Raw genomic sequence first — 27,285 nt, 5'->3', positions numbered from 1 at the left:
GACAGAAATTGGAAGCAAAGTGAATGAAGTTTTCTAGTTCAGGGCAAGAGCAGGGAACGGCACTGACAGTCATCAATGTACTGGAAAAAGAGGTGAGAGAGGGGCCCTGTGTCGGACTGTAGCAAAGAATGTTCCATCTATCCCACGAAAAGACAGGCATAGCTAATAGCTAGGGCCCATGCGGGTTCCTATAGTAACACATTTAATTTGGAGGAAGTGAGGAGTCAAAGGAGAAGTTGTTCAATGTGAGAACAAGTTCAGCTAGGCAGAGGATGGGGACTAGTTGGGCCTCTTCGGAAGAAGTGTAGTGCCCTCAGGCTGTCCTGGTGGGGAATGTCATCATCATAGGCAGTCCCTTCAAATTGAGGAAGACTTGCTTCCACTCCTAAAGTGAGTTCTTTGGTGGCTGAACCGTCCAACACGAGAGCCAGACGCTGTCAGGTGGGACAGATATTTGTCAGGGAAAGGGAGGGGGATTGCACTGATTTACCACACGCTCCTTCCGCTGCCTGTGCCTGATCACATCACGCTCGCTGCGTTGAGATTCGAAGAGCTCAACGCCCTCCTGGATGCACTTTCTCCACCTAGAGCGGCCTTCAGCCAGGGTCTCCCAGGCATCAGTGGTGAATGTCGCACTTCACCAGGGAGGCTTTGAGGGTGTCCTTGTACCATTTCCGCTGCCCACTTTTGGCTCGTTTGCCATGAAGGAGCTCCGCATATAGCAATTGTTTAGGGAGTCTCGTGTCTGGCATGCGAACTATGTGGCCTGCCCAGCGAAGCTGATTGAGCGTGGTCAGTGCTTCGATGCTGGGGTTGTTAGCCTGGGCAAGGACACTGATGTTGGTGCGCCTGTCCTCCCAGGGGATTTGCAGGATCTTGCAGAGACATCGTTGGTGATATATCTCCAGTGACTTGATGTGTCTTCTGTAAGTCGTCCATGTCTCTGACCCATATAGGAGGGCGGAAATTAGTACAGCCCTGTAGAGCATCAGCTTGGTGGTAGGTTTGAGGGCTTGGTCTTCGAACATTCTTCCTCAGGCAGCCAAAGGCTGCAATGGCGCACTGGAGGCGATGTTGAATCTTCGCATCAATGTCTGCCTTTGTTGACGAGGCTCCCGAGGTATGGGAAGTGGTCCACGTTGTCGAGAGCCGCGCCATGAATATTGATGACTGGGGGGCAGTGCTGTGTGGCGAGGACGGGTTGGTGTAGGATCTTTGTCTTTCGGATGGTAAGCGTAAGGTCCATGCTTTCATGTGCTTCAGTGACTACATTGACTATATCCTGGAGTTTAGTCTCCGAATGTGCGCAGACGCAGGTGTCGTCCGTGTACTGCAGTTCAAAGACGGAGATTGGGGTGGTCTTGGATCTGGCCTGGAGGCAGCGTAGGTTAAGTAGCTTCTCACTGGTTCTGTAGTTTAGTTCCACTCCGGCGGGGAGCTTGTTGACTGAGGTGGAGCAAGGAAGATTGAGAAGAGGGTTGGGGCGATTACACAGCCCTGTTTGACCCCGATCCGGATGTGGATTGGTTCTGTAATTGATCCGCTGGTAAGGATCACGGCCTGCATGTCGTCGTGGAGCAGGCAAATGGCGTCGACAAACTTTTGGGGGCACCCAAAACTGAGGACGCTCCATAAGCCCTCACGGTCAACAGTGTCAAAGACCTTTGTAAGGTCGAAAAGGGCTTTGTCTAAGGGCTAGCGCTGCTCTTTGCATTTTTCCTGTACTTGGCGCGCTGCAAAGATCATGTCCGTTGTTCCCCGTAGGGGACGAAATCGGCACTGCGATTCCGGGAGGAGCTCCTCGGCCACAGGGAGAAGACGATTGAGGAGGACTCTAGTGACAACCTTCCCAGTGGTTTATAGTGGGGAGATTCCCCTGTAGTTGCCACAGTCCATTTTTTAAAAGATCCCCCTTTTAAAAATGGACATGATCACTGCATCTCTGAGATGCCCCCCCCCCCCGCATACACTCCTCCCTCTAAATGAGAGAGATGAGGTTATGTATCCACTCCAACAGCGCCTCTCCACCATATTTAAGCGCCTCAGCAGGAATTCCATCTGCACCCATAGCCTTGTTGTTCTTGAGCTGTTTTATGGCTTTGCTACTTTTTGCAACGTTGGAGTTTCACTGAGGTGATGGCGGGTTGCATGCTGCGGGATGGAGTTGAGAATACCCGAGTCAAAGGCAGAGTCTCGATTGAGGAGATCTTCAAAGTGCTCCTTCCAGTGGGCCCTGACCGCCTTGGTGTCCTTGAGTGTTTCCCCGTTCTTTGCCAGGAGTGGGGTGGGGCCTTGTGAGTTTGGACCGTAGGTGGCCTTGACTGCAGTGAAGAATCCTCGTATATCATGGATGTTGGCTAGTTGTTGTATTACCTGTGCTTTCTCCATCCATCACCTGTTTTTTAGGTCCTGGGATTTTTGTTGGACCTCAGCCTTGAGCCGTCTGTAATGTTGCTTTGAAGCACCCGAGTTTGGCTGTTGCTTGAGGCTCAAAAATGCTTACGGTCGATTAGTTCTTGGACCTCCTGATCATTTTCATCAAATCAGTCCTAGTGCTTTTGGGTTGAGTAACCAAGTGTCTTTTCACAGGCACTGGTTATAGAAACATAGAAAATAGGTGCAAGAGTAGGCCATTTGGCCCTTTGAGCCTGCACCCCATTCAATAAGATCATGGCTGATCATTCCCTCAGTACCCCTTTCCTGCTTTCTCTCCATACCCCTTGATCCCCTTAGCTGTAAGGGCCATATATAACTCCCCCTTGAATATATCCAATGAACTGGCATCAACAACTCTCTGCGGCAGGGAATTCTATAGGTTAACAACTCTGAGTGAAGAAGTTTCTCCTCATCTCAGTCCTAAATGGCCTACCCCTTATCCTAAGACTATGTTCCCTGGTTCTGGACTTCCCCAACATTGGAAACATTCTTCCCGCATCTAATCTGTCCAGTCCCGTCAGAATCTCATCCTTCTAAACTCCAGTGAATAAAGGCCCAGTTGATCCAGTCTCTCCTCATATGATAGTCCAGCCATCCCTGAAATTAGTCTGGTGAACCTTTGCTGCACTCCCTCTATAGCAAGAATGTCCTTCCTCAGATTAGGAGACCAAAACTGAACACACTATTCCAGGTGAGGCCTCACTAAGGCCCTGTACAACTGCAGTAAGACCTCCCTGCTCCTATACTCAAATCCTCTAGCTATGAAGGCCAACATACCATTTTCCGCCTTCTCCGTCTGCTGTACCTACATGCCAACCTTCAATGACTGATGAACCATGACACCCAGGTCTTGTTGCACCTCCCCTTTTCCTAATCTGCTGCCATTCAGATAATCTGCCTTCGTGTTTTTGCCCCCAAAATGGATAACCTCACATTTATTCACATTATACTGCATCTGCCATACATTTGCCCACTCACCCTGCAACCTCTTAGCGTCCCATTCACAGCTCACACCACCACCCAGTTTAGTGTCATCTGCAAACTTGGAGATATTACACTCAATTCCTTCATCCAAATCGTTAATGTATATTGTAAAGAGCTGGAGTACCACCACTGAGCCCTACAGCACTCCACTAGTCACTGCCTGCCATTCTGAAAAGGACCCGTTTATCCTGACTCTGCTTCCTGTCTGTCAACCAGTTCTCTATCCACGTCAGTACATTTACCCCCAATACCATGTGCTTTGACTTTGCACATCAATCTCTTGTGTGGGACCTTGTCAAAAGCCTTTTGAAAGTCCAAATACACCACATCCACTGGTTCTCCCTTGTCCACTCTGCTAGTTACATCCTCAAACATTCCAGAAGATTTGTCCAGCATGATTTCCCTTTCACCAATCCATGCTGACTTGGACCGATCCTGTCACTGCTTTCCAAATGCGCTGATATTTCATCCTTGATGATTGATTCCAACATTTTCCCCACTGCTGATTCAGGCTAACCGGTCTATAATCTGTTTTCTCTCTCCCTCCCTTTTTAAAAAAAAGTGGTGTTACATTAGCTACCCTCCAGTCCATAGGAACTGATCCAGAGTCGATAGACTGTTGGAAAATGATCACCAATGCATCCACTATTTATAGGGCCACTTCCTTAAGTACTCTGGGATGCAGACTATCAGGCCCTGGGGATTTTTCGGCCTTCAATCCCATCAATTTCCCTAACACAATTTCCTGCCTAATAAGGATATCCTTCAGTTCCTCCTTCTCACTAGACCCACTGACCCTAGTACATTCGGAAGGTTATTCGTGTCTTACTTCGTGAAGACACAACTAAAGTATTTGTTCAATTGATCTGCCATTTCTTTGTTCCCCATTATAAATTCACCTGAATCCGACTGCAAGGGACCTACATTTGACTTCGCTAATCTTTTTCTCTTCACATATTTAGAGAAGCTTTTGCAGTCAGTTTTTATGTTCCCTGCAAGCTTCCTCTCATACTCTCTCTCTTCCCCCTCTTAATTAAACCCTTAGTCCTCCTCTGTTGAATTCTAAATTTCTCCCAGTCCTCAGGTTTGTTGCTTTTTCAAGCCAATTTATATGCCTCTTCCTTGGTTTTAACACTATCCCTAATTTCCCTTGTTAGCCACGGTTGAGCCACTTTCCCCGTTTTATTTTTACTCCAGACAGGGATGTACAATTGCTGAAGTTCATCCATGTGATCTTTAAATGTTTGCCATTGCTTATCCACCGTCAACCCTTTTAGTATCCTTTGCCAGTCTATTCTAGCCAATTCACGCCTCATACCGTCGAAGTTACCTTTCCTTAAGTTCAGGACCCTAGTTTCCGAATTAACTGTGTCTCTCTCCATCTTAATAAAGAATTCTACCATATTATGGTCACACTTCCCCAAGAGGCCTCGCACAACAAGATTGCTAATTAGTCCTTTCTCATTACACATCACCCAGTCTAGAATGGCCCGCTCTCTAGTTGGTTCCTCGACATATTGGTCGAGAAAACCATCCCTAATACACTTCAGGAAATCCTCCTCCACCGCATTGCTACCAGTTTGGTTAGCCCAATCAATATGTAGATTAAAGTCACCCATGATATCTGCTGTACCTTCATTGCACACATCCCTTATTTCTTGTTTGATGCTGTCCCCAACGTCACAACTACTGTTATGGAGGCCTGGATGGCAGACCAAGCGCTGTGGACATTGAGCATCTCGGGGCCATCAAGGCACGCCAGATTGGCTGTGAGGCACTGGCTGTATAGGGCTCTCTTAGCTGGATCTTTAAGTGCCCCGGTATTAATTTTTTTTTTTGCGGCACTGCTTCTGCTGAACCCTCTACTTTACTTTGGGGCTATGTTTATATTGATGATGGTGGATTGGATTAGGCGATGGTCCGTCCAGCAGTCATCAGCTCCTGTCATGGCATGGGTGATGCGCACATCCTTGCGATCCTTGGCTTGGACGATGACATAGTCGAGCGGGTGCCAGTGTTTGGAGCGAGGGTGTTGCCACGATGCCTTGTATTTGTCCCTCTGGTGGAACAGGGTGTTGGTGATGAGGAGTTCGTGATCTAGACATTTTGTCAGGAGTAGGGTACCACTGGAATTGGCTTTCCCTACCCCCTCTCTGCCAATTATGCCTCCCCAAAGGGCTGTGTCTTTGCTGACCCTAGCATTAAAGTCTCCTAGGAGGATCAATTTGTCGTCCTTGGGGACGCAGGACAGGGATGTCTCGAGGTTGGAATAGAATCCCTTTTTAGTCTCATCCGTTGCATCAAGTGCTGGAGTGCATGCACTGATGACTGTGGCGCATTGTTTCCGGCATAGGGTAAGGCGAAGAGTCATCAGGCATTTGTTAATCCCACAGGGGGTGTCTTTGAGGTGGCCGACCAGGTCATTTTTGACAGCGAAGCCAACTCCATGAAGACGGTGTTCTTCCTCTGGTTTACCTTTCCAGAAAAAGGTATAACCTCCACCATGTTCTTTAAGCTGGTCTTCCCCTGCCCGCCAGGTCTCGCTTAGGGCGGCGATGTCGATGTCCAAGAGTCTAAGTTCCCAGGCAACTATGGCAGTGCGGCACTCCGGCCTTTCGCTGTTGGAATTGTCCATTAGGGGCTTGACGTTCCAGGCCCCAAATCTCATTAAATGAGTGGAAGATGCCTGTGTGTGAGTTCTTTTAACGTGGGGTGGTCGTTGCACACCGATCACCACACGGGCTTAGCTGAGCAAGGTCTTGGTCCAGTGGCAAGGGGGTCCAAGACAACTGGAGACCAGGCACTGCTGTATGAGCTTAGTTGCTTACGGCGAGATGTTGGCCGCAAGCTCTGTGCTGGGTAGTGCACTTGATGGTAGGTGGTTGGGGGCAGGCTTTGAGGGGGGTCAGTGATCCCCTGGAGTTCAGTGTGGGAGGTCAGGGTGGTCACAGCCATGGTACTCGCCACGTGCTGGGGGCGAAGAGATCAGGTCATCAGTGGGGAAGGAGAGGTCCCGCCATCGTTGAGGGAGAAGGAAAGGCTAGTCATCGTTGCTGGAGAGGAGAGGCCCAGTCCTCGTTGATACAGGAGGCCTGGACGCCGCTGGAGGGGGAGGGCTTGATCATTGCTAGAGGAGGTCCAGTCACATTTGGAGGCTCACCTGGCTTGCAGGGCGTCGCCGAGGATCCGGTGGGACAGCTGAGTCTACGTCAAAGGAGCAGGTCGCTGAAGGAGGGAAGCAGTCCAGGTCCAGTTCGCTGCTGCAGTAGGAGGTTCGGTCATCGTTGTTGATGGTCCGGTCATCGTCGAGGAGTGCTGTGGGGCTTATGAGGAAGATTTGCGCATGAGGTAGGCCCGAATTTGTGGATTATAGAGGTTTAAGGATGACCAAGGGGTCCAGGTCGCCGTTGCAGGAGGTTTGGTCGCTGGTATTGCGGTCGTCGCCGGTGAGAGGCATGGATGCTTGGAGGGGAGGAGAGGTTCGTGCCTGAGATCGGCCCGAATTTGTGGGATTAAGGTTTAAAGTGAAGTATTAAGAAAATGGATCCCCTATTAGGGTTTATTAGGACTAGGGGAAGTTTAAACAGTGGGAGGGGGGAGGTTGAGGGTGAAAAGTTGTCGGGTGGCGGGAGATGATGCCACCAGGGTGACAGCTCCCTCGGGAGCTCCCCTGCCAAAACAATCATCTAATTATCTGTTGGCTGATTCACCCATCTTGGGGAATGTAGGTGTCGAGGGATTGGACGTCCATCGTGAAAAGGAGATGATTGGGGCCAGGAAACTGGAATCTGTTAAAATGGTGGCGGGTGTTAGAGTCGTGGATGAAGGTGCGAAGATAATGGATAAGGGGAGAAAAAATCGAGTTGAGATAGGAAGAGATAAGTTTCGTGGGGCAAGAACGGGCTGAAACGATGGGTCTATTTGTGGATCTTGGGCCGGAGATAGACCCGCATGGTTAAAGTTTATGCTCCTGTTTGTACCTCTGTCTGTGAGAGGGAACAGCAGCAGAAAAAGCCGAAACAACTTCTCCAACTGATCCCAACTCCTCAGGCTGGGGATGGATAACCACCTTTGGATTGGAGAGTTTAATGACTATTCACTTTCTTACTTGAACTCCGTTTGGAATTAGTTAATTTATTTTGTTTGTATGTTTAGCAACAGCTTTGAAGAGAGAAAAAGCAACTTGGACTCAACTTCTTCTGTTGAAGTTACGAGACTTGAAATAATTTAAAGATTTTTAATGAACTTTTCACAAAAAATAAGTGTTTAAAAACCTTTCCCCTCCAAGTTTCGAATGTGATGTTTAAGAAACACAAGCAAAAATAATTTCCCCCTCATCTAAACACATTTCAACCAAGTCTTGAAGTCCAAATGCTTTTAAAGAGGCTCTGAAGTGCTCAAAGCATTTTTTTTTTAAATTAAATTTTTGAATGATCGCCTGAAGTGAGTAGCTTTACACAGACATGCAACCATGCTGTTGAGGAGAGAGGGCTGGGGAGGGTTTGTAGAAGTTGCATATTTCTGCTGCTTGTGCAGCCATTGCTGTAGTGACATGAGAGATAGGCTAATGCATTGAAAACTTTAAAATTAATACTAATTGCACAAATGGATATGCCTCTTTCAGCTCACCTTGGGCTTTTGGATTGTTGATGCATAACTGTGTAACTGAAGTGAAACTCCTAGTTCTGAAGTTAACGCAATATTATGCAGTTCTTTTATATCCGTCATTTCTGACAAGTTACTACATTTTTTAAAATTGTACATGATGAACTAAAAGCTTTTAATTGATTCTACCGTAAATAAACTTGAAGAATGGGTATGTAAATGACACCTAAATTTCAATATAGATAAGTGAGATGGTAGGTGGAATAAGGAAGCTACCTACTCCTTTAAAATTAGTCAAAATGGGTGCAAAGGGATCTAAAGGTATAGATTCACAAATCATTAAAAGTAGCAACACAGGTTTAAAAAAAACCCATAAATGTGAAAATAAAGCACTAGGGTTCATTCTTAGAGGAATAGAATTCAAAAGCCGTGAAGTTATGTTAAACCTATATAGAACCTTGTCTGAGTCTCATGATTTGAGACAGTGGGGTGGCAATATGACATTACTGTATACATGCTTTTAAGTGGTTGCTGTTGTCGTCGTAAAAAATATTTTTGTGAAATTTGCCCACTGTCAAAAAGACTGCTCAAAGGAGTTTATGGCTTGCTCAGTATCAAAAAATTTACAGGGAACATTTTAATAGAGTTTAATGTACTAACTCTAAATGCTAGGTTGGAACTCACTAACTTGGTCCCAGCTATTCAATTCCAGGTCAGGAATTATTTGAGTTTCTTCATTGCATAATATTAGACTCAACTGTGGTTTCATTGTGTTGTCTAACAGTGAAATTGGGTCTGTCACTGGTATCTTTGCAGATTCAGTGGTGGTAGTCACTCCCTTAAGTGGTCTGGGCGTCTTGCAGGAATTGACTCGCACCCCACCCCCATATCTGCTTGTACAATAGCATAAGCATTAACCCAGAGATACAGGTGCAACATCCCGAATCCGAAAACTAGAATTGTCCAAAATTTGGACATTTTGCGCATAGCTGATGGAGTCGTCTGGAATCCGGAATTATTGTCCGAAAACCGGACATTTTTGAGGAACGCATTCGGTCGAGGATTCCGGATTTCAGACCAGAAAATCAAGTCTGCAATCCGGAATCCTCGACTAAATTCATGCCGGATTTTGGTTTTTTCCAGATTTGGGACCTCGCTGCTCAAAACCCGGCTCGGCCAAGGATCTCGAATTTCAGACTATTGGTTTTGTTGTCTGAAATCTGGAAAAACCCAAAAACCTGAGCGGACTCTATCCTGATGATTTTGGACGTTGTACCCGAATAACAATAGCAATCCCTTGTGATCTGGAGTGCATGTTCTTTCACACATTTATCTCTTAACTCTGGCCACCTTTGGAGAGATTGAACAATTTGTTGTGAAGCTTGGTTTCAAATGTAAAATGTACTGAGTACTGGGCACCATCAGAGTTGTTAGTTCAAGTGGTACAACTTAAATTTCCATAATGGTACAAAATTAGGACCATGCAACGTTATCCCCACATCATTGGGTAGGCTTACTTAATTTAAATTAAATAATCCTTCTGCATCCTGTCCCAACACTCTTCCTGCACTTCCATATTTTCACAGCCATTGGCTGCGTGTGCAACCTCTTATTTCCAAACTCCAACTGCTTCTTGTCTGTTCTGTTCCTAAGCCCCTCAATCTGTGTTTAAAAAAAACTCGTTCCTCGCAGACCAATGATGATCAAAGGATTTTCTAAAACTATGCTGGATGTCTTTCAGAATACCCAGACATACCAATAAATCACTTGTGGTTTAGTCTCTGGGAGAAGCAACTTCTGATTAGCATATTCACCAGCTTTTGTCTGGGTGCCTCTTTTTTAAAACTTGAACACTCAACTTGGTCAAAAAATTCAGAAATGTAACATAGCCATAGACTGGACCTAAAGGTATGTGTTCGTCTATTATGTTTTAGTTTAGTAACATCTTTAAAATGTATCTTCTTATCATCAAAGAAATTATTAAATGAACAAAAGCCGTGTGTATCTGCAGATTTAGTTTCGCTAGATTCTGAGGACTGTTTATCGTGGAGTTCCATGAAGTTTTGGCTTGTGTGCCAACCTTGGCTCAGTGGTAGCACTCTCGCCTCTTGATTCAGAAGGTCTCCTTCAGCCCTCCTTCAGAGACTTGATCACATAATCTAGGCGAGCATTTTAGTGCAGTACTGAGCAAGTTCTATGCTTTGGAAGTGCTGTCTTTCGAATTAGACTTTAAACCGAGGTCCTGTCTCCTCCCTCACGTGGATGTACAAAATAGCACTGCACTATTCGAAGAAGAGCAGGGGAGTTCTCCGTGTCCTGGCCAATATTTATCCTTAAAACACCACCTAAAAACAGATGATCTGGTCATTTAATTCATTGCTGTTTGTAGGACCTTGCTATGTGCTAATTGGCTGCCATGTGTCCTACATTACAGCAGTGACTGCACTTCAAAAGTACTTCATTGACTGTAAAGTGCTTTGAGACATCCCGAGGCTGTGAAAAATGCTATATAAATGTCAGTTCTTTCTTGCTGTTGTTTTTCTAGTCTGTCCCCTAGCTGAATACAATTGGCGTTATGAAATCTAGGATATAGACTTTCAGTAGTTGGCAATAAATGCAAGCATGAATTTCAGACAAATACTCAATTGTTTACTTAGATGAGCATCACGCCTACTCTCTGCAATAAGTAATCATTTTCTAGAACACAATAGATTAATGGCGATCTGATGCTATTTGGTCAGACCTATAGAAAGGTTTATGGTGATGAAAGGGTCAAACAGTCATCTCATCTGCTTGCTTACTTTTTTAGGGCTATACATTTGGACCACTCTTTCGTCCAGCAAACTTGTGAAAAAAAGAATGAAATTTTATGTATTGTAAATGAAAAGGTTATCACATCCCAAAAGTGCTCTATTTCCGAACACTTGCAGATTGAAGAAAAGTGTGGTGGCACACTGGGGCTAAAAACAAAAATACTGAAGGTGTGTATATTGACTCCAAACAAGTTGTTTCTCATTGTAGCTGCCATAACATTTTGACTATATATAGCATGGATCTTGGGGGCTTGCCCAATATTTTTCTCTCTGCATTAATTGTAACAAATCTATAAGCAGCCTGTTTGGAAATGTATTTAGAAATTCATTAAAACAGTGGAAAACATTGGTAAGTGATGTAATGGGCTGGATCAACAAGATATAACTGATGTAAAATAGTGCTACATCTCTAGGGCCTTTCTATTTATTTTATAGCAGTGTAGATATGTTGATCCTTTTTGTGCCCTGGCCTAAAAGCCGGATACTAAACGATGTGGAAGCACTTCCTCTGCTTTCTTGCATCAGTGTACACAAATTCCATCTGGTTCCTTGGAGAGGAAATGGCCTCATAAAGCACACAAAACAAGAGAGGTCACTCATTCAATGAGGAGTAGCATTAAAAAAAAAGCTGTTGGGAATAGCAGACCTATTGGGTTGTGGCTTTATTTTTAAAAAGAAAAGTGTGCTACTTGTAATACTTAAGACCCCTTGATGCAAGAATAATTATACAGCAACGTTGTATATCTGCTGTATACAATGTTGCCCATATTCCCTTTAAGAGATCAATCTGTGAAAGCCACAGAGGTGTGTGTGTGTGTGCGTGCGTTACACCACCCCCTGCCCTGGCCATTTTGAACTCTACATACAGCAAGGACTGAAACGGTTCCCATTTAGCCAGGGAGAAGCTTCTGTGCATCTGTTGGTTGAGGAAAGGGGGTTGTAGCAGCAGATGCAATATGACACTATCACTCCGATAATGTACCTGACAATCTAAAGAAGGAAACCAGGCAGACACACATTAGCAAGATTCTAAAATGCAAGAAATAGTGGATTTCAAATTATTGTTTGTGAACCACAATCTCTCAGTATACTTCGAAACATTAGTATTCTGTCAAACAACCTTGCAGTCTCTGATAAGTGATTGAAAATTTTTCTAAACTGGTTTTGTTTTGTAGGTTTCAGCTAACGATGATGGTACTATATCCAAGGATACTGATATTGTGTTGGAGATCCCACCTCGCACCGTTATTGCATACAGTGTCACAGAGCTTTTTATAAACCAGAGTGGGCAGTTTGGTATGCATTGGACTTGACACTTAAGTCAAATAGTATAATAATAGGCCTGCTATAGGCTGGTAGTTTTGTTTTCGAACAACCAATTGTGCTTTCAATCTCTGACATTAGAAAGTACATCTGATATATATAGTAGTGTTTGCATTCATCAAGCAAGTAATGAGAGAATGTAAATTAGTCACAAAGAATTATAGAGGATGGTTAGAATGTGGAATTCTCTGCCATTGTTGAAGCCGATTCCATAAAGTATTTTAAAAGGAATTAGAGTGGGATTAAACTAGGTGGCTCGTGGGAGGAAAAATGCCAGCACTGACTTTATTGGCAAATAACAACATGTTTTTGTGCTGCAAAATGCTATTTCAAATTTTGATCCCATTTTTAGTCTGTCACCTAATAAATCATTGTCCTGTTTTCTCACATTTGAGTGCGCTTTACAAGAGTAGCGCGAAGGGAATGTAAAATAAATTTTTAAGTTAATTGGAGAATAACGGTTGTGAGGACTACAGATTTTTTTAATAGAAAGTTTATAAAGACATTAAGTGAGGATGAAATCAAAATTCATTCCAGCTAAATCAACATGTTAAAGGATAAGTGGAGATGTAAAGCATAGTATTGGAGATGAGTTGACACCCAGTTGGATTCAAGTCTGTCTTCAGTTGAGCTTAAACATGCAGCTAATCACTGAAATCAGAGTGTAGCTCATAAATATACAATATCTTAGTTGTTTGCCGTCTGATTTTAATAATTTCCAGTGCTGTTAATTGGCTATTGCAATTTTATCTCTAATAGTGCTGTTGTTTTGATAGTTTTGATGCTGATGTAACTGTTACTAATTTTTTAAGTTTTATTTTTATGCCAGAGTTATGCCTGATTTCAGAAAAATGTGGCGGTTTTGATAAAGTCCTGCTAGGCAAAACTAAAAAAGATTATGCCAGCACATTGTGCTCCTCTTGTGTTGACGGAGCAAATAAAAGCCAGATGTGTGCGGTTAGGACAGATGTCCCCAGTGAAACTTCACTAAGCATTTTAAAACCAGGTAAATGAACACCATCATAACGTTGTTTGACGGTAATTTCAAATATTTGTCTAACTGTTGTACCGCAGAGCTTTCTGTCAGTGGCAATATTTGTCAAATTCTGCTTGCCCTTTTTAAAGATGCTCATGAATTTTCTGTGGAAGTGCTCATGGTAAGTTGCAGCTATATCTGTGCCTTACTTGTCTGCGTTGTTCCACATGGTATTGCTGTTTTCTTTTGTAATTGCCTTTTTATGTTTAGTGGTTATTGGGCTGATATTTTGCCTTTTTGTTTGTCTGCTGTACCCTTTATCTGTTTCTGTGCTCCCATGGCTGGGGGAAGAATGTGGGCTATTGCACTTCTAGTTGTCTAACTGTTGCATCATGTTGTTGTCCCCGTTCACTTTTCTTGTGGCTAACCTCCAATTGTTTCCCCTTGTTTGGCTTGTTCTTCTTTCTCGTTTGCCCTGTCTTTCAGTACTTCCGTTTCTTATCACTACTTTCTTATTTCTGCTTTTAGGTGCTCCCTTTTTGTACATTTCTCATTTCCATGCATTGCATTTCTTCCCATCCTTCTGACAGTTTTTCAGCTGCACCAATTGGTGGGTATGATAGCATAGTGGTTACATCACTAGACTAGCAATCCAGGGGCCTGGACTATTGATCTAGAGACGTGAATTCAAATCCCACCAGAGTAGCTGCAGAATTTAAATTCAGTTAATTAAATAAATCTGGAATAAAAAGCTAGTATCAGTAATGGCTACGGGATTTCTGTAAAAACCCATCTGGTTTACTAATGCCCTTTAGGAAAGGAAATCTGCCATCCTTACCCACTCTGGCCTACATGTGACTCCAGATCCACAGCAATGTGACTCTTAACTGCCCTCTGAAATGGCAGCTCACCACCACCTTCTCTAGGGCAATTCGGGAGGGGCAATAAAAGCTGGCCTTGCTGGTGACACCCACATCCTAAGAACGAATAAACAAAAAACAAAATAGGTGATGTGCTTTCATGTCTCAGCACATTCTACCATCTCCTTTGCCCTGTGTGAAATTCTTCCTTAGTATCGCTCCCTTAGATGCCCACTTCACTGTCACACTTTGTCAATCTGTGCATGCTGGTATCTTGACACTGAGCCTTCTCTATTGCTCACTTTTCCCCCAACGTCCCTCATTTTTGTCTGCTCATTCTTTTTCTTTTGCCTTTTGAGGAAGGGCAGACAGTCCCATTTTTTTTTTCTGGCTGATATTTGCTGTAGACCTGTTTATCAATTCAGCCTGTGTGTGGCCATTGCTGTCCACTTGTTCCACAATCCTGTCTTTTGTTCTGGCCCCTCATCGTTGCTGTCTGTGCATGGCTGGTAGTTTAATTTTCAGTCAGTGAGGATGAGACCATAATTAAAAAAAAATAATTTGAGGACAAGTTGCCAGCAGCAAGCACATACAGGCTAGGCCAATACATAAGGCCTATGGCAAAAACTAGCTTTTTTTTAAAAAAAAAATGTTTTTAAATTAAAAAAATTGCAGATAAAATCGCATGCAGTAAGTATTAATAAAAAAAGAACAAAATGGGAAGTTGGGTGATTTGGGCCACAAAACACGCAACTACAGTATAACGAACTATTGTTTACATAGAATTAGTCACACTAAATGTTTCCATACAGATTTCCATTTATAAATTGTGTTCATTCTATTGTGTTCCTAACACAGATGAGGCTGCACACAGGGAGGTTAAAGTAACAGTGACCTCAGTCTTTTAATAAGACACTCGAGTGAGGAACAGGCCTTGGGGGGCCGGCTAATATAAAGTGCTCCCAAGGGATGCTGGGATCCCTTGGGACTTCAGGGGATGAGCTCACTGGTGGCGGAACATGGGAGTGCATGCTTTACAGATACACATCACTCCAGCCCCAAAGTCAAAGTGTAAACTATTTATAAGGTGAGGCGGTTGGGAGCCTTTCTTTCCCTGGTGGACGGCCTCGGTACAAATGTCTGTTCTGGTGTGTTGGCTGTGCCCTCGTTGGGTTGACGTGTTGTTGGCCCTGCTGGGTGAGCCTGGCCTTGCTGGGCTGTTGGGCGTGATGGGTTTGATTTCCTGGTCCAGCGTGGTGTCGTTGATCCCTTGGGTGTGTGTTGTGGGCTCAAAGAAGGTGGTGTTTGCTGTGGGTTGTTCAGGGCAGTCTGTGAGCCGCAGCCTCGTTTGGTCCAGGTGCTTTCTGCAAATTTGTCCATTGTCTAGTTTGACTACAAACACCCTATTCTCTTCTTTAGCTATCACCGTGCCTGCGATCCACTTGGGACCATGTCCATAGTTTAGCACATACACAGGGTCATTCAGATCAATTTCCCGTGACACAGTGCCGCGACCATCATTTACATTTTGTTGCTGCAGCCTGCTCTCTACCTGAACATGCAGGTTGGGGTGAACCAGCGAGAGTCTGGTTTTAAGTGTCCTTTTCATGAGTAGCTCAGCCAGCAGCACCCCTGAGAGCAAGTGGGGTCTCATGCGGTAGCTGAGCAGTACTCGGGACAGGTGGGTTTGGTGTGAGCCTTCTGATAGTTTGTACTGCCCGCTCTGCCTGCCCATTGGAGGCTAGTTTAAACGGGGCATGTTTGATCCCATTGCGGGTCATGAATTCTTTAAATTTGGCTCTGGTGAAATGTGGCCCGTTGTCAGAGTATCTCCGGCAGGCCGTGGGTGGCAAACATGGCCCTCAGGCTTTCAATGGTGGCAGTGGCGGTGCTTCCCGACATTATTTCACATTCAATCCATTTTGAAAAAGCATCCTCCACTACCAGGAACATTTTACCGAGAAACAGGCCTGCATAGTCGACATGGATCCTCGACCATGGTCTGGAGGGCCAGGACCACAAACTTAGTGGTGTCTCTCTGGGCGCATTGTTCAACTGAGCGCATACGCTGCATTGCCGTACACAGGATTCTAAGTCAGAGTCGATACTGGGCCATCACACGTGGGATCTGGCTATTGTTTTCATCATTACTATACCCAGGTGTGTGCTGTGGAGATCCGAGATGAACGTCTCCCTGCCCTTTTTTGGTAGCACTACGCAGTTACCCCACAACAGGCAGTCTGCCTGAATGGACAGCTCGTCCTTTCGCTGCTGGAACGACTTGATTGGCTCTTGCATTTCAACGGGGATGCTGGCCCAGCTCCCATGCAGTACAGTTTTTTTACGAGGGACAGCAGAGGATCTTGGCTTGTCCAAGTTCTAATCTGGTGGGCCGTGACAGGTGATTTATCTTTTTCAAACGCTTCCATGATCATCAACAAGTCTGCGGGCTGCGCCATCATCAAGTTTGTAGGCTGCGCCATTTCCACCCCCGTGGTGGGCAATGGTAGCCGACTGAGAGCATCCGCACAGTTCTCGGTGCTTGGCCTGTGGCGGATGGTATAGTGATATGCTGATAGCGCGAGTGCCCACCTTTGTATGTGGGCTGAGGCATTAGTATTTATCCCCTTGTTTTCAGCGAACAGGGATGTGAGGGGCTTGATTGGTTTCCAGCTCAAATTTGAGTTCAAACAGGTACTGATGCATTTTCTTTATCCCGAACACACACACTAATGCCTCTTTCTCAATCATGCTGTAGGCCTTCTCGGCCTTAGACAAGCTCCTGGAAGCATAGGCGACAGGTTGCAACTTGCCCACAACGTTAGCTTGTTGTAATACACACACCCGATTCTGTACGACGACGCGTCAAGTCTTTTACACGGGTTATACAATACAAGCAGCTTGTTGGAGCATAAAATATTTCTGGCTTTCTCAAAAGTAATTACTTGTTTTTTTTTTTTCCCCATACCCAGTTCTCATCTTTGCACAATAACACATGTAGGGGCTCTAAAAGGGTGCTTAACCCAGGTAGGAAGTTACCAAAATAGTTGAGTCCCAGGAACGACTGCAGTTCTGTGGCCTGGGCACGTTCCTGATAGCCTCTGTCTTGGCATCTGTGGGCCGAATGCCGTCCGCCGCGATCTTTCTCCCCAAAAACTCCACCTCTGTTGCCATGAAGACGCATTTCGACCTCGTCAGCCGCAGCCCTATGCGATCCAGTCGCTGGAGGACCTCCTCCAGGTTTTGTAGGTGCTCGGCGGTGTCCCGACCCGTGACCAATATGTTACCCTGAAAGACCACCGTGTGGTGTACCGACTTGAGTAGGCTCTCCATGTTTCTCTGGAAGATCGTTACAGCCGACCGAATTCCAAACGGGCATCTGTTGTAGATGAACAGTCCCTTGTGTGTGTTGATGCAGGTGAGGCCCTTCGAAAACTCCTCCAGCTCCTGCATCATGTAGGCCGAAGTCAGGTCGAGCTTGGTGAACGTCTTGCCTCCTGCCAGCGTGGCAAATAGGTTGTCTACCTTGGGTAGCGGGTATTGCTCCTGTAGCGAGAAACGATTAATAGTTACTTTATAATCGCCGCAAATCGTGACCGTACCATCACTTTTGAGCACTGGAACAATCAGGCTGGCCCACTCGCTGAATTCCATTGGGGAGATGGTGTCCTCACGTTGCAGCCTGTCCAGCTTGATTTCCACTCTCTCCCTCTTCATGTGAGGTACCGCTCGCGCCTTGTGGTGAATGGGTTGTGCTTCTGGGACCAAGTGGATCCGCACCTTCGCCCTGAAAGTTTCCAATGCCTGGCTCAAAGGGAAGGAAATTTGTTAAGAACCTGGGTACATGAAGCCTCATTGACATGTGATAGCGCTCAGATTGCAGCGGATTTTGCCCAGCCAGCTCCTTCCAAGCAGTGTGGGGCCATTGCCTGGGACAATCCAGTGTGGCAGTTCGTGCACCGTGCCCTCGTAGGTGACCTTGACCATGGCGCTGTCCAGGACAGTGATAAGCTCTTTGGTGTACGTTCTCAGTTTCGTGTGGATAGGGCTCAGGGCAGGTCTGAATGCCTTGTTGCACCAGTCTCTCGAACATCTTTTTACCCATGATGGATTGGCTAGCGCCAGTGTCCAGTTCCATGGCTACGGGTAAGCTATTCAATTTTACGTTTAGCATTATAGGTGGACATTTTGTCAAATGTGTGCACCCTGTGTACTTCAGCATCTGCCTCCTCCTGAGGCTTGAAATTGCTTTGATCCACCATGGACCGATCTTCCTCTGCCACGTGGTGGTTAGCAGGTTTTGCAGAGCTTGCAGCTTGTTTACAAGCTCGTTGGAGGTGCCCCATTGTTCCACAGCTCTTGCAAGCATACCCTTTGAAGCGGCATGAATAGGTTGAATGGAATCCTCCAACGCCAACAAGGTGTGAATTGCCTTGCATTCATCCTTTGTTGCAGATTCTGAGTCATCTGGGTCACCTGAGGCCTGCTGGCAGTTGCAGACTCGTGGTTTCTGCCCTGTACATTTCTGCTCGCAAACACAGTTCCAGTTAATTTATGAACATTGCTAGCACTTGTGTGCTGAGAGATTTGTTTGGTGTTAGCACAGGCGTTTATGTCCACCAGTGATATCACACTGGCCTTACTGAGGGTCGGTGTCTCGACAGTCAAAAGTTTTCATAGAATGGTCTCGTGGCCAATGCCCAGTCCAAAAATGTCTGAGCATTGGCTCCAGGTAGCCATCAAACTCGCATTGTCCTGCAAATCACCTTAGCTCGGCGAAGTAGCTCATCACTTTCTGACCTTCAGATCGCTGGCACGTGTAGAACCGATACCTCGCCATCAGCACGCTTTCCCTCGGGTTAAGATGCTCCCGAACCAGTGTACACAGCTCCTCATACAACTTATCTGTGGGTTTCACCGGAGCCAGAAGATTCTTCATGAGGCTGTAGGTCGGTGCCCCGCAGACTGTGAGGAGGAACGCGCTCCTTTTTGCAGCGCTTCCTTCTCCGTCCAGCTCATTGGCTACAAAGTACTGGTCTAGCCATTCGACATATGCTTCCCAGTCCTCACTCTCCGAGAACTTCTCCAGATGCCCACAGTTTGCTGCATCTTTGCGTTGGATTCATATTCTCGTCGCCAGTTATTGTGTTCCTAACACACATGAGGCTGCACAGGGAGTTTAAAGTAACAGTGACCTCAGTCTTTTTGATAAGACACTCCAGAGTGAGGAACAGGCCTTGGGGGCCGGCTTATATACAGTGCTCCCAAGGGATGCTGGGATCCTTTGGGACTTTAGGGGATGAGCTCCCTGGTGGCGGAACATGTGAGTGCATGCTTTACAGATACACATCACATTCCATACATTCATCACTCTTTCTGTAAAGTAGTTAAAATCTGAACTGGCTTTTCACCCTCCCTCTTCTAATTTAGATATCCCCTATTATAGAATCTGTAACTATGTTAAACATTTATGTTGACCTGTCTATACCCCTTAAGATTTTGAATATGTGTAGCATAATCCTGACTTGCGTTACAGTGTAACAAAGCATTTCCCAGCCATTGCTATCGTGCAGTATTTCCAATTCACCTGTAAGTTGTTTCCAGGTCCTCTGGCTTTCAATTTTCAGCACAACATATAACTATGAAATTCAACTTAAAACAATAGCAAATTGATCTGGGATTATTTTTTTTTCTGGGAGGTTACAGACTACAGAAAATGTGCTACTTACCATTGTATTAAAACTGGCACTAATGGAAAAAGGATTATTAATGTAAATTATCAGCTGACTTCTGATAGAATTGCGGGCAGCATGGATCCTAAGAGAACAAAAACTGACAAAGGCTAATTGGCATCCAGATGGTAATATGAAAAAGTTCTATGTTGTGGATTTTTGTCTTGTGGAGGCCATGAACTAAAAAATCAGGAAGTTGGCGGTGTGGTTTAGCAATAAGGCCAATATTAGCATTTCAAAAATAGAAGACCAGAGGATAACTTGGGAATTCTGTCTCTGGCAGTAATTGATTAGCTCCAGCATTTGTGCCAAGGGGAAAGTATGCCACCTGGTGGTAGCTGGACTCCAGATTCTCTCAAAAATAGGTCAGTAAGCATGCTATCCAGATGTGAAACTAGGACTCTAGATTTTGCTTTGTGTTATTCTAATTTAATGTATTCAACAAAACAGTCCAATTGATGGGCTGTGGAGCAATGATTTTTTAATTAGTTTTTTAGCCAATTCATATAAATCCTGATTCAAGAATTAATGTTACTTGGTAAGGTTTATTGATATAAAGCTGTACATGCAGTTGAGTTTATACATTAACTCCTGGTTTAATAGTTGCTTTAGTAGTGGATAGTTCTGAAATATTGAGGGCTTAGAAGCAGTGTGATAAATTAGAATTTTTCTGTGCCTATGCAGCATCAAGCATTAGCAATTTTAAAGAAGCTGGAGAGCCTATCATTTTTTAGCATCTCCTCATATCTGTTGTCACATTTGTTTTACTGAAAACAGGAGTTTCTACTCTTGCCTTTTATGCTACAGGACATTTGATTCAAAAGCCCATTTGCTTCTGCCTAGAATACTGGTGGTAAATTTTGAGAAGCCTGATTATGAAGAACAGGAGGCTAATGCCTGCTCTTTGTGGTGTCTATTTTAATTCCTATGCTATGGTCTGTATATTAAATGCACAAAGGGTACTACACAGGTCTTTGTATAATGCATTTTTTTCAATTAGCAATGAGTTTGCTAAATATGCTAGCAGCAGCAACTTGTATTTATATAGCGCCTTTAACACAGTGAAACATCCCAAGGTGCTTCACAGGAGTATTAGGAGATTTAAAAAAATTGACACTGAGCCATATGAGGCGAAATCAGGGCAGGTTAAAGAGGCACGTTTTAAGGAGCTTCTTGAAGGAGGAAAGAGAGGTAGAGGTTTAGGCAGGGAATTCGAGCTTGGGGCCTAGGCAACAGAAGGCACGGCCACCAATGGTTGAGCGATTGTAATCGGGGATGCTCAGTGATCAACATCCTCCATAAATATTTTTCATTTCAATCTAGTGATTATAAGTGCTTTAGTCAAATATAAACAATTATGAATTAAGTGCCTATATTCTATGCAAGCATTGACACAATGGTGAAATTAGCATTCATATCTTTAATATTTTACAGCTATTGAAGAGGCGAAGCAACAGTTCCAGCCATTCATTGAACTTTCAGAGGAAAAGTGTCAGCAACTGTTTAAATTTTACTGTGAATTCCTGTATCATGAGGACGTGATTTCCCTTCTCGAAAATGTTGTAAGTAAATTATTTTGGTTGAATTGTGTCCTTTTACAGTAAACCTCAAATCACTATGTAACATTTGGTATAGAGGAACGCACCTCTAATGAACCAAACCACATCCATCTGAGAAATAAATAATCTCAGCAGTTGCTTTTCAGTGATGACAATGAAAGGCTTTTTCAAGTGTTGGTCTTGTAAATGTCTCTTCATTTGTATAGTACTGGATGAACTGTGGGCACTACATAGTTAACCAAACCTGAAATACTGGGGTAGCCAACAATGGGATACAATTTAGTATCTTTAACTGTTTATCTTCACCTCTGGAAATGGATGAGCCTGTGAATGTATTGGTCACTTGCAAGGAACAAAACACTTTGCCTGTGAATTTCTCATCCTTGGGAGTATATCATTTACTGGGTACACCAAATGGGGGATAAATCTTCAGTTGCGTGGGAAAGGTAGTCTGTAGTTAACAACATCCTGCACCTCCTGAGGTCTTGTTGGTCACAGCTGACAAGAAGAGTTGGATGGAATATGCCCAGACATGTAATAGCTTCCAAGCAGCGCCTGTACGAGCTGATAAATGTCTAAAGTGCTTTTCACACAGGTGTATTGCAGGAGAGGGAGATCCAGGCTATTGGTGTACACTATTTTGCTGATGTCGGTGAAAACTACATGAGCAATGGTGTGGGTCTGGGGGAGTAATGAAATTATTCATTGCTTCTGGCCTCTAAAGCCTCAGCTCAAAAGTGCCGCATCTGAAGGCAGGAGAGATGGTGAGTTGCAGTGTGCCCATTTGGTCAGTCTTGCCATCATTTTTCCAGATGGGATGATGAGGTTTCAAATAATGTGTGGTTGTACCTAATAAGTCGTTAACATTCCATCCCATATATCATTGGTCAGAAAGTGCCTGTCTTTGTGTGACAACAGTTTTATTTCTTTGGTATTCTGCAGCTGGATGAGCTCTCTTCAGCAGAGCAGCCAAATCTAATGGAACTACAAGAACTGGAGTCAACACAGGCCCAAAAAGTCAAGGATCTACTGCAGATTTTAGGCTATAGTTACCCAAATGAGGACGGCTCTTCAAAAAACACAGATATTGCGACACCAGAACTATTTACAGCTGCATTCTACCTTTTTAGTGCTTTAGATGGTAAAGTAGGAAGTTTCATGCCTGAGAATGTTTCCAAAATATTAACCAGTAAGCAAAAAACATTCTCATTGTGCAAAACATTTACAATGTATTTGCCTGAAATTTCTGTTGAGGCTCTCTGGCAGGAAATTGGCCGAACCCCTGGAGGACCAACACAACCTCTCATTTTCCCGGTTTCTCCTGTGGCTCTGCTGAAGTTACAGTGGGAAATCAGGAGAACTTTGCAGAAATTAGAGGCTATAATGTTGTAAATAATAACTCTCAAATCAAGTAAGTTGTCATAACTTAAACTTTGTCCACCATCGGAACAAGTGGATTTTTAATTAAATACTTCTTTGTATTATTCTTGATAAACTTTTCATTGCACTTAAATGGGAATGTTTTGAATCGTATGCTTAGACCAGTAAGTTTTCAGCCAAATTACTTTTTGTCTGGATTAATTACTAAAGCAAAGTGTTTATTAACAGGAACAGCATTTTCTTAAAGTAACCTTTTAATTTTGTCAAATTTATCAAGCTTTGAATTTTTTTAAAGCTCCATTTTAAACAATATTTGGGTTACTTTATATCTAAAGTACCTTTTCATTTGTTTAGGTATGTCTGAAGAAAGTCTTGCAGTCTTGGGTATTTGCTGTGAAATTCAAATTCTTCCAACATTGCATTATTTGGTAAGTTTCCATAACAAATGGTGGCTTGCAGTTTACTACTTAATATTTTTCAGTTTTTTTTCCCCCTTTGTACTCATAGACTCAGTAAGGACATTGTTCTCTCGAGCACCATAAGGCTTTCAGTTCCTTGGTTCCATTCGCAACTCCTCTGATGATGAAGCAGTCCATGCAGCAAGACCTGGACAACATTCAGGCTTGGGCTGATGAGTGGCAAGTAACATTCACGTCACACAAATGACTATCTCCAGCAAGTGAGAGTCTAGCAACCTCCCCTTGACAGTGGATGACATTACCATGGCCAAATCCTCCACCATTAACATCCTGGGGTCACCATTGACCAGAAACTTAACTGGACCAACCACATAAATAATGTGGCTACAAGAGTTGGTCAGACGCTGGGTATTCTGTGGAGAGTGTCTCGTCTCCTGACTCCCTAAAGCCTTTCCACCATCTCCAAGGCATAGTCAGAAATGTGATGGAATACCCTCCATTGCCTAGATGAGTGAAGCTTCCAACAACACTCTAAGCTCTACACCATCTAGGACAAAGCAGCCCTGTGGGAGTACCTTCACCACAAGGTCTGTAGTGGTTCAAAAAGGTGGCTCATCACTACCTTCTCAAGGGCAATTAGGGATGGACAATAATGCTGGCCTTGTCAGTGGTCACATCCCAGAAATCAAAACTCACTATTACAAATTCAGGTATGCCATAGGTGCCTCCTTTGGTTCAGTGGTGTCAGTTGCTCCTTTTAAACTAATGAACATCTTAAGGAAGTTAACACACACTGACATATATCTACTTGTACGATTGCATAATCCAGGATGTACCAATACTATCCCCTTGTGATCTGAACTTTTTTTGGTTGTTGCATAAGCGATCCAATTAGAATGGTCTTGAAGAGGCCAATTCTTGGGCTGGTATCTCCAACACCAAAGAAAAGTGCATCTGCCTCATTTTAGAATTTTTGTTTTTTGGGATTTCTTGTCATTAATTACCCATTTGCTAATGTAAGAAATGCCTTGTCCAGGAAGTATAAAGGGTTATAATTCTTGCATTATGCAAACTGAGATTATGCAGAGGATCAGTTTACCAGATGGATTTTAAACATATTGCTCTGTAAGGGCATGAAGGTTCAATAAAGCACAAGTCACTTGTTGAAAGGCTATCTCCTCTTTACAGATTAATAACATCCCTGATGATGGAATGCTTTCTATTGATAAAGAAGACCTTCTGCTCTTGAAAGAAGAGGACAACTTCTACATTGCTGAACGACTATTTTCTTTATCAAATGTTTGCCTTGAAAGGAAAGAGTCATCCATCAAAGTTGTAACTGGTGAACAGCCTGGCATGCTTCCGGTGCTGCTCTGCATAGTTCTGCAGGGATTTGCTATCCTAAGTGGGATCAAAAGCAGTATGAGCAATCCAAGTCTGCAGGTTGAATGAAGAAACCTCCAGTCTCATTTAGTGTTTTAATACTTCAGTAACATTCAAGTAGCTGACACGTTGTAAAGATAACTGGGATGTGATTGATATTTCATGAGCTAGATGGATAGCTTGCAAGAATCCTGAATTTTAGTAAAGATCAAAATGAGATATACATCATGTCCCATTAGTCTTCCTAACATAGTCTATTCTGCAGAAAATTACAGATCACAAATGTTGCATTTCATGTGAAGTGGAATGCTGTCTAGAATTGTCCACTTGGAGAAACTGAAACTTCTCTTCGCTAGAGATAGTGTTATTGTTGATTAGTTTATTGTGAAAGCTAAATGAGAAGTTAATATACAATGTTATCTAAAAATGAAGTACCAGAGGAAAAAATGTGTAATCTGAATGTCCTCGCCCTGAATTATGACATATAATGAGGTGAGAGTCATGTGGTATTAAACTCCATATGTGGTTTGCTCCAGTTTTAAAATCGGGAACTCTTGTCTATCTCTCACATTTCCAAGAAGGAAAATTGAAGCTTGGACCAATGTGATCTTTAGTTGACAATGCTAATGGTTAATTACCTGAATATTCCATTTTTACATGCATCTAATACAAATCTAAATTGTACTTTTTCTGACTGATTTTAAAAAATAAGGTGCAATTTTACTAACCAATTGTGGATTTCTAATAGGATTTTGAAAGAAGTTCTTCTACCGAATAGCAGTTTTCTATCTGTAGAATCATAGAAAAATTGTGACACGGGGGACCATTCGGCCCATCGTGTCCATGCCGGTCGAAAAAGAGCAACCCAGCTTAATCCTACCTTTTTAGCACTAGGTCTGTAGTAAGTGCACATCCAAGTACTTTTTAAAGTGATGAGGGTATCTGTCTCCCACCCTTTCAGGTAGTGAGTTACAGATTCTCACCACTCTGGGTGAAGAAATGCATCCTCCTCTCTCCTCTAATCCATCTACCAACTACTTTAAATCTATGCCCCCTGGATATTGACCCCTCTGCTAAAGGAAATAGGTCCACTTAGCCCCTCATAATTTTATACACCTCAATTAAACCTCCCCTCAGCCTCCTTTGACCAGGAAAACAACCCCAGCCTATCGAATCTTTCCTCATAGCTAAAGTTTTCCAATGCTGGCAACATCCTTGTTAATCTCCTTTGCACCCTTTCTAGTGAACTCTCATCCTTCCTGTAATGTGGTGACCAGAACTGCATGCAGTAGTCCAGCTGTAGCCTAACTAGTGTTGTATACAATTCGAGCATAACTTCCTTGCTTTTGTATTCTACGCCTCAGCTAATAAAGGAAAGCATTCTGTATGCCTTTTTAACTATCTTATTGATCTGTTTTGCTATCTTTAAGGATCTGTGGACATATACGCCAAGGTCCCTCTGTTCCTCCACACCTCTATCCTCCCATTTATTGTGTATTCCCTTGCTTTGTTGCCTCTTCCCAAATGCATTATCTCACTTTTCCGGTTTGAATTCCATTTGCCATTTTTCTGCCCAACTGACCAGTTCGTCGATATCTTCCTGCCGTCTACAGCTTTCCTCCTCACTGTCAATCACATGGCCAATTTTTGTATCATCTGCAAAGTTCTTTATCATGCCCCTTACATTCAAGTCTAAATCATTAATATATACAGGTACTACAAAAAGTAAGGGACTGAGTATTGAGCCCTGTGGAATCTCACTGGAAACAGCCTTCCAGTCACACGAACTCCTCGCAACCATTACCCTTTGCTTCCTGCCTATGTCAGCACAAATATCTTAGATTTTCAAACCATGAAATGTTGACTAATTGTAATTTGTATTACACATTTTATAAGATCACAGATTTGTTTGTAAAACTAAAATTTGTCAGTTATTAAATTTTATACTTACTTTGCATCCGACAGGTCAAATACTAATTTTAAAGGTCACTAACTTTAAACTGACACATACTAAAACTTGTTACGAGAGTACTGTACTTTGTGCAGTTAGTTTTCTGCCTAATCCTATGAATTTATGTACCCATTACAGTTGAAATCTACGGTTACATGAACTGTTCTCGATGTTTGTTTATATTTGTATCGAATTCCCACTTAGTGGAAGTCCAAATTTTTTCACGAGGTTAAAAACTAACTTTCCTTACGAATTTTTTTAAAAATTGCTTTGATTGTGCAGTCAGCCAGTACTTAATGCCATCCTAATATTTAGGCTGATTTTTCACACATGTATACTGCTGAAAACATAATTGTCAGATGTCTAGATGAAGTGAACCGATCAAAAGCAGACTCATTTGATAGCTTCTTCGATTTGCTGCTTAATAAAATATCTGCATTGCTGCTGTTTGCGTGTGTGTGTGTGTGTGTTCCTTCTTTAGGCCCAGATTTTGCAGTGTGTATGAGCGTACTCCGTCATACTGCCTTTGAAATCCACCGCAAGTTCGGGATTTCCGCATGCACTGAGTCTCAAACTTGCGATCTGTACATCTTGACAGATCATCCAAACAACATGGAAGCTCAGTATTGCTGGCGCGATTGGGCTATTTGCCCAGCAATTATGCTGCAACTGTTCTGACTGCTTTTTGATGTTGAAAGAACCGGGAAGAAGACCTCTCAGTTCTCTCAGCGGGTGATCTCAAAACGTTTTAAAAGCTGCAACTGAAGAAAAGGACACGGGAAGCTTTGTTTAATTTTTGAACAATTTTATTAATATTTGTTAAATATTTTAGTCCTGAACAGTCTTTTTGGATTTCAATTTCAA

At 43.4% G+C, this 27,285-nt stretch overlaps 1 protein-coding gene across 3 annotated transcripts in view; it reads left to right on the top strand.

Annotated features, from left to right (window-relative positions):
• The window catches only part of gsdmeb (gasdermin Eb), a 49,914-nt gene extending 23,052 nt beyond the window's left edge, over positions 1-26,862 (top strand). For 2 of the 3 annotated variants that reach the window (XM_070880798.1, XM_070880797.1), the window contains exons 4-10: positions 10,835-11,006; positions 12,014-12,134; positions 12,991-13,167; positions 21,164-21,291; positions 22,231-22,429; positions 23,023-23,096; positions 24,276-26,862. In XM_070880798.1, the coding sequence (XP_070736899.1) occupies positions 10,835-11,006; positions 12,014-12,134; positions 12,991-13,167; positions 21,164-21,291; positions 22,231-22,429; positions 23,023-23,096; positions 24,276-24,539 (1,135 nt within the window). In that variant the 3' untranslated portion in view covers positions 24,540-26,862. The remainder of the gene's footprint in view (positions 1-10,834; positions 11,007-12,013; positions 12,135-12,990; positions 13,168-21,163; positions 21,292-22,230; positions 22,430-23,022; positions 23,097-24,275) is intronic. The other variant, XM_070880799.1, reaches the window with a different exon arrangement.
• Positions 26,863-27,285: the final 423 nt, after the last annotated feature.

The sequence above is a fragment of the Pristiophorus japonicus genome, chromosome 5, assembly GCF_044704955.1.
Source record: "Pristiophorus japonicus isolate sPriJap1 chromosome 5, sPriJap1.hap1, whole genome shotgun sequence".
Lineage (NCBI taxonomy): Eukaryota > Metazoa > Chordata > Chondrichthyes > Pristiophoridae > Pristiophorus > Pristiophorus japonicus.
Note: the sequence above shows the minus strand (reverse complement) of the source record. Positions and strands in the feature narration are given on the sequence as shown.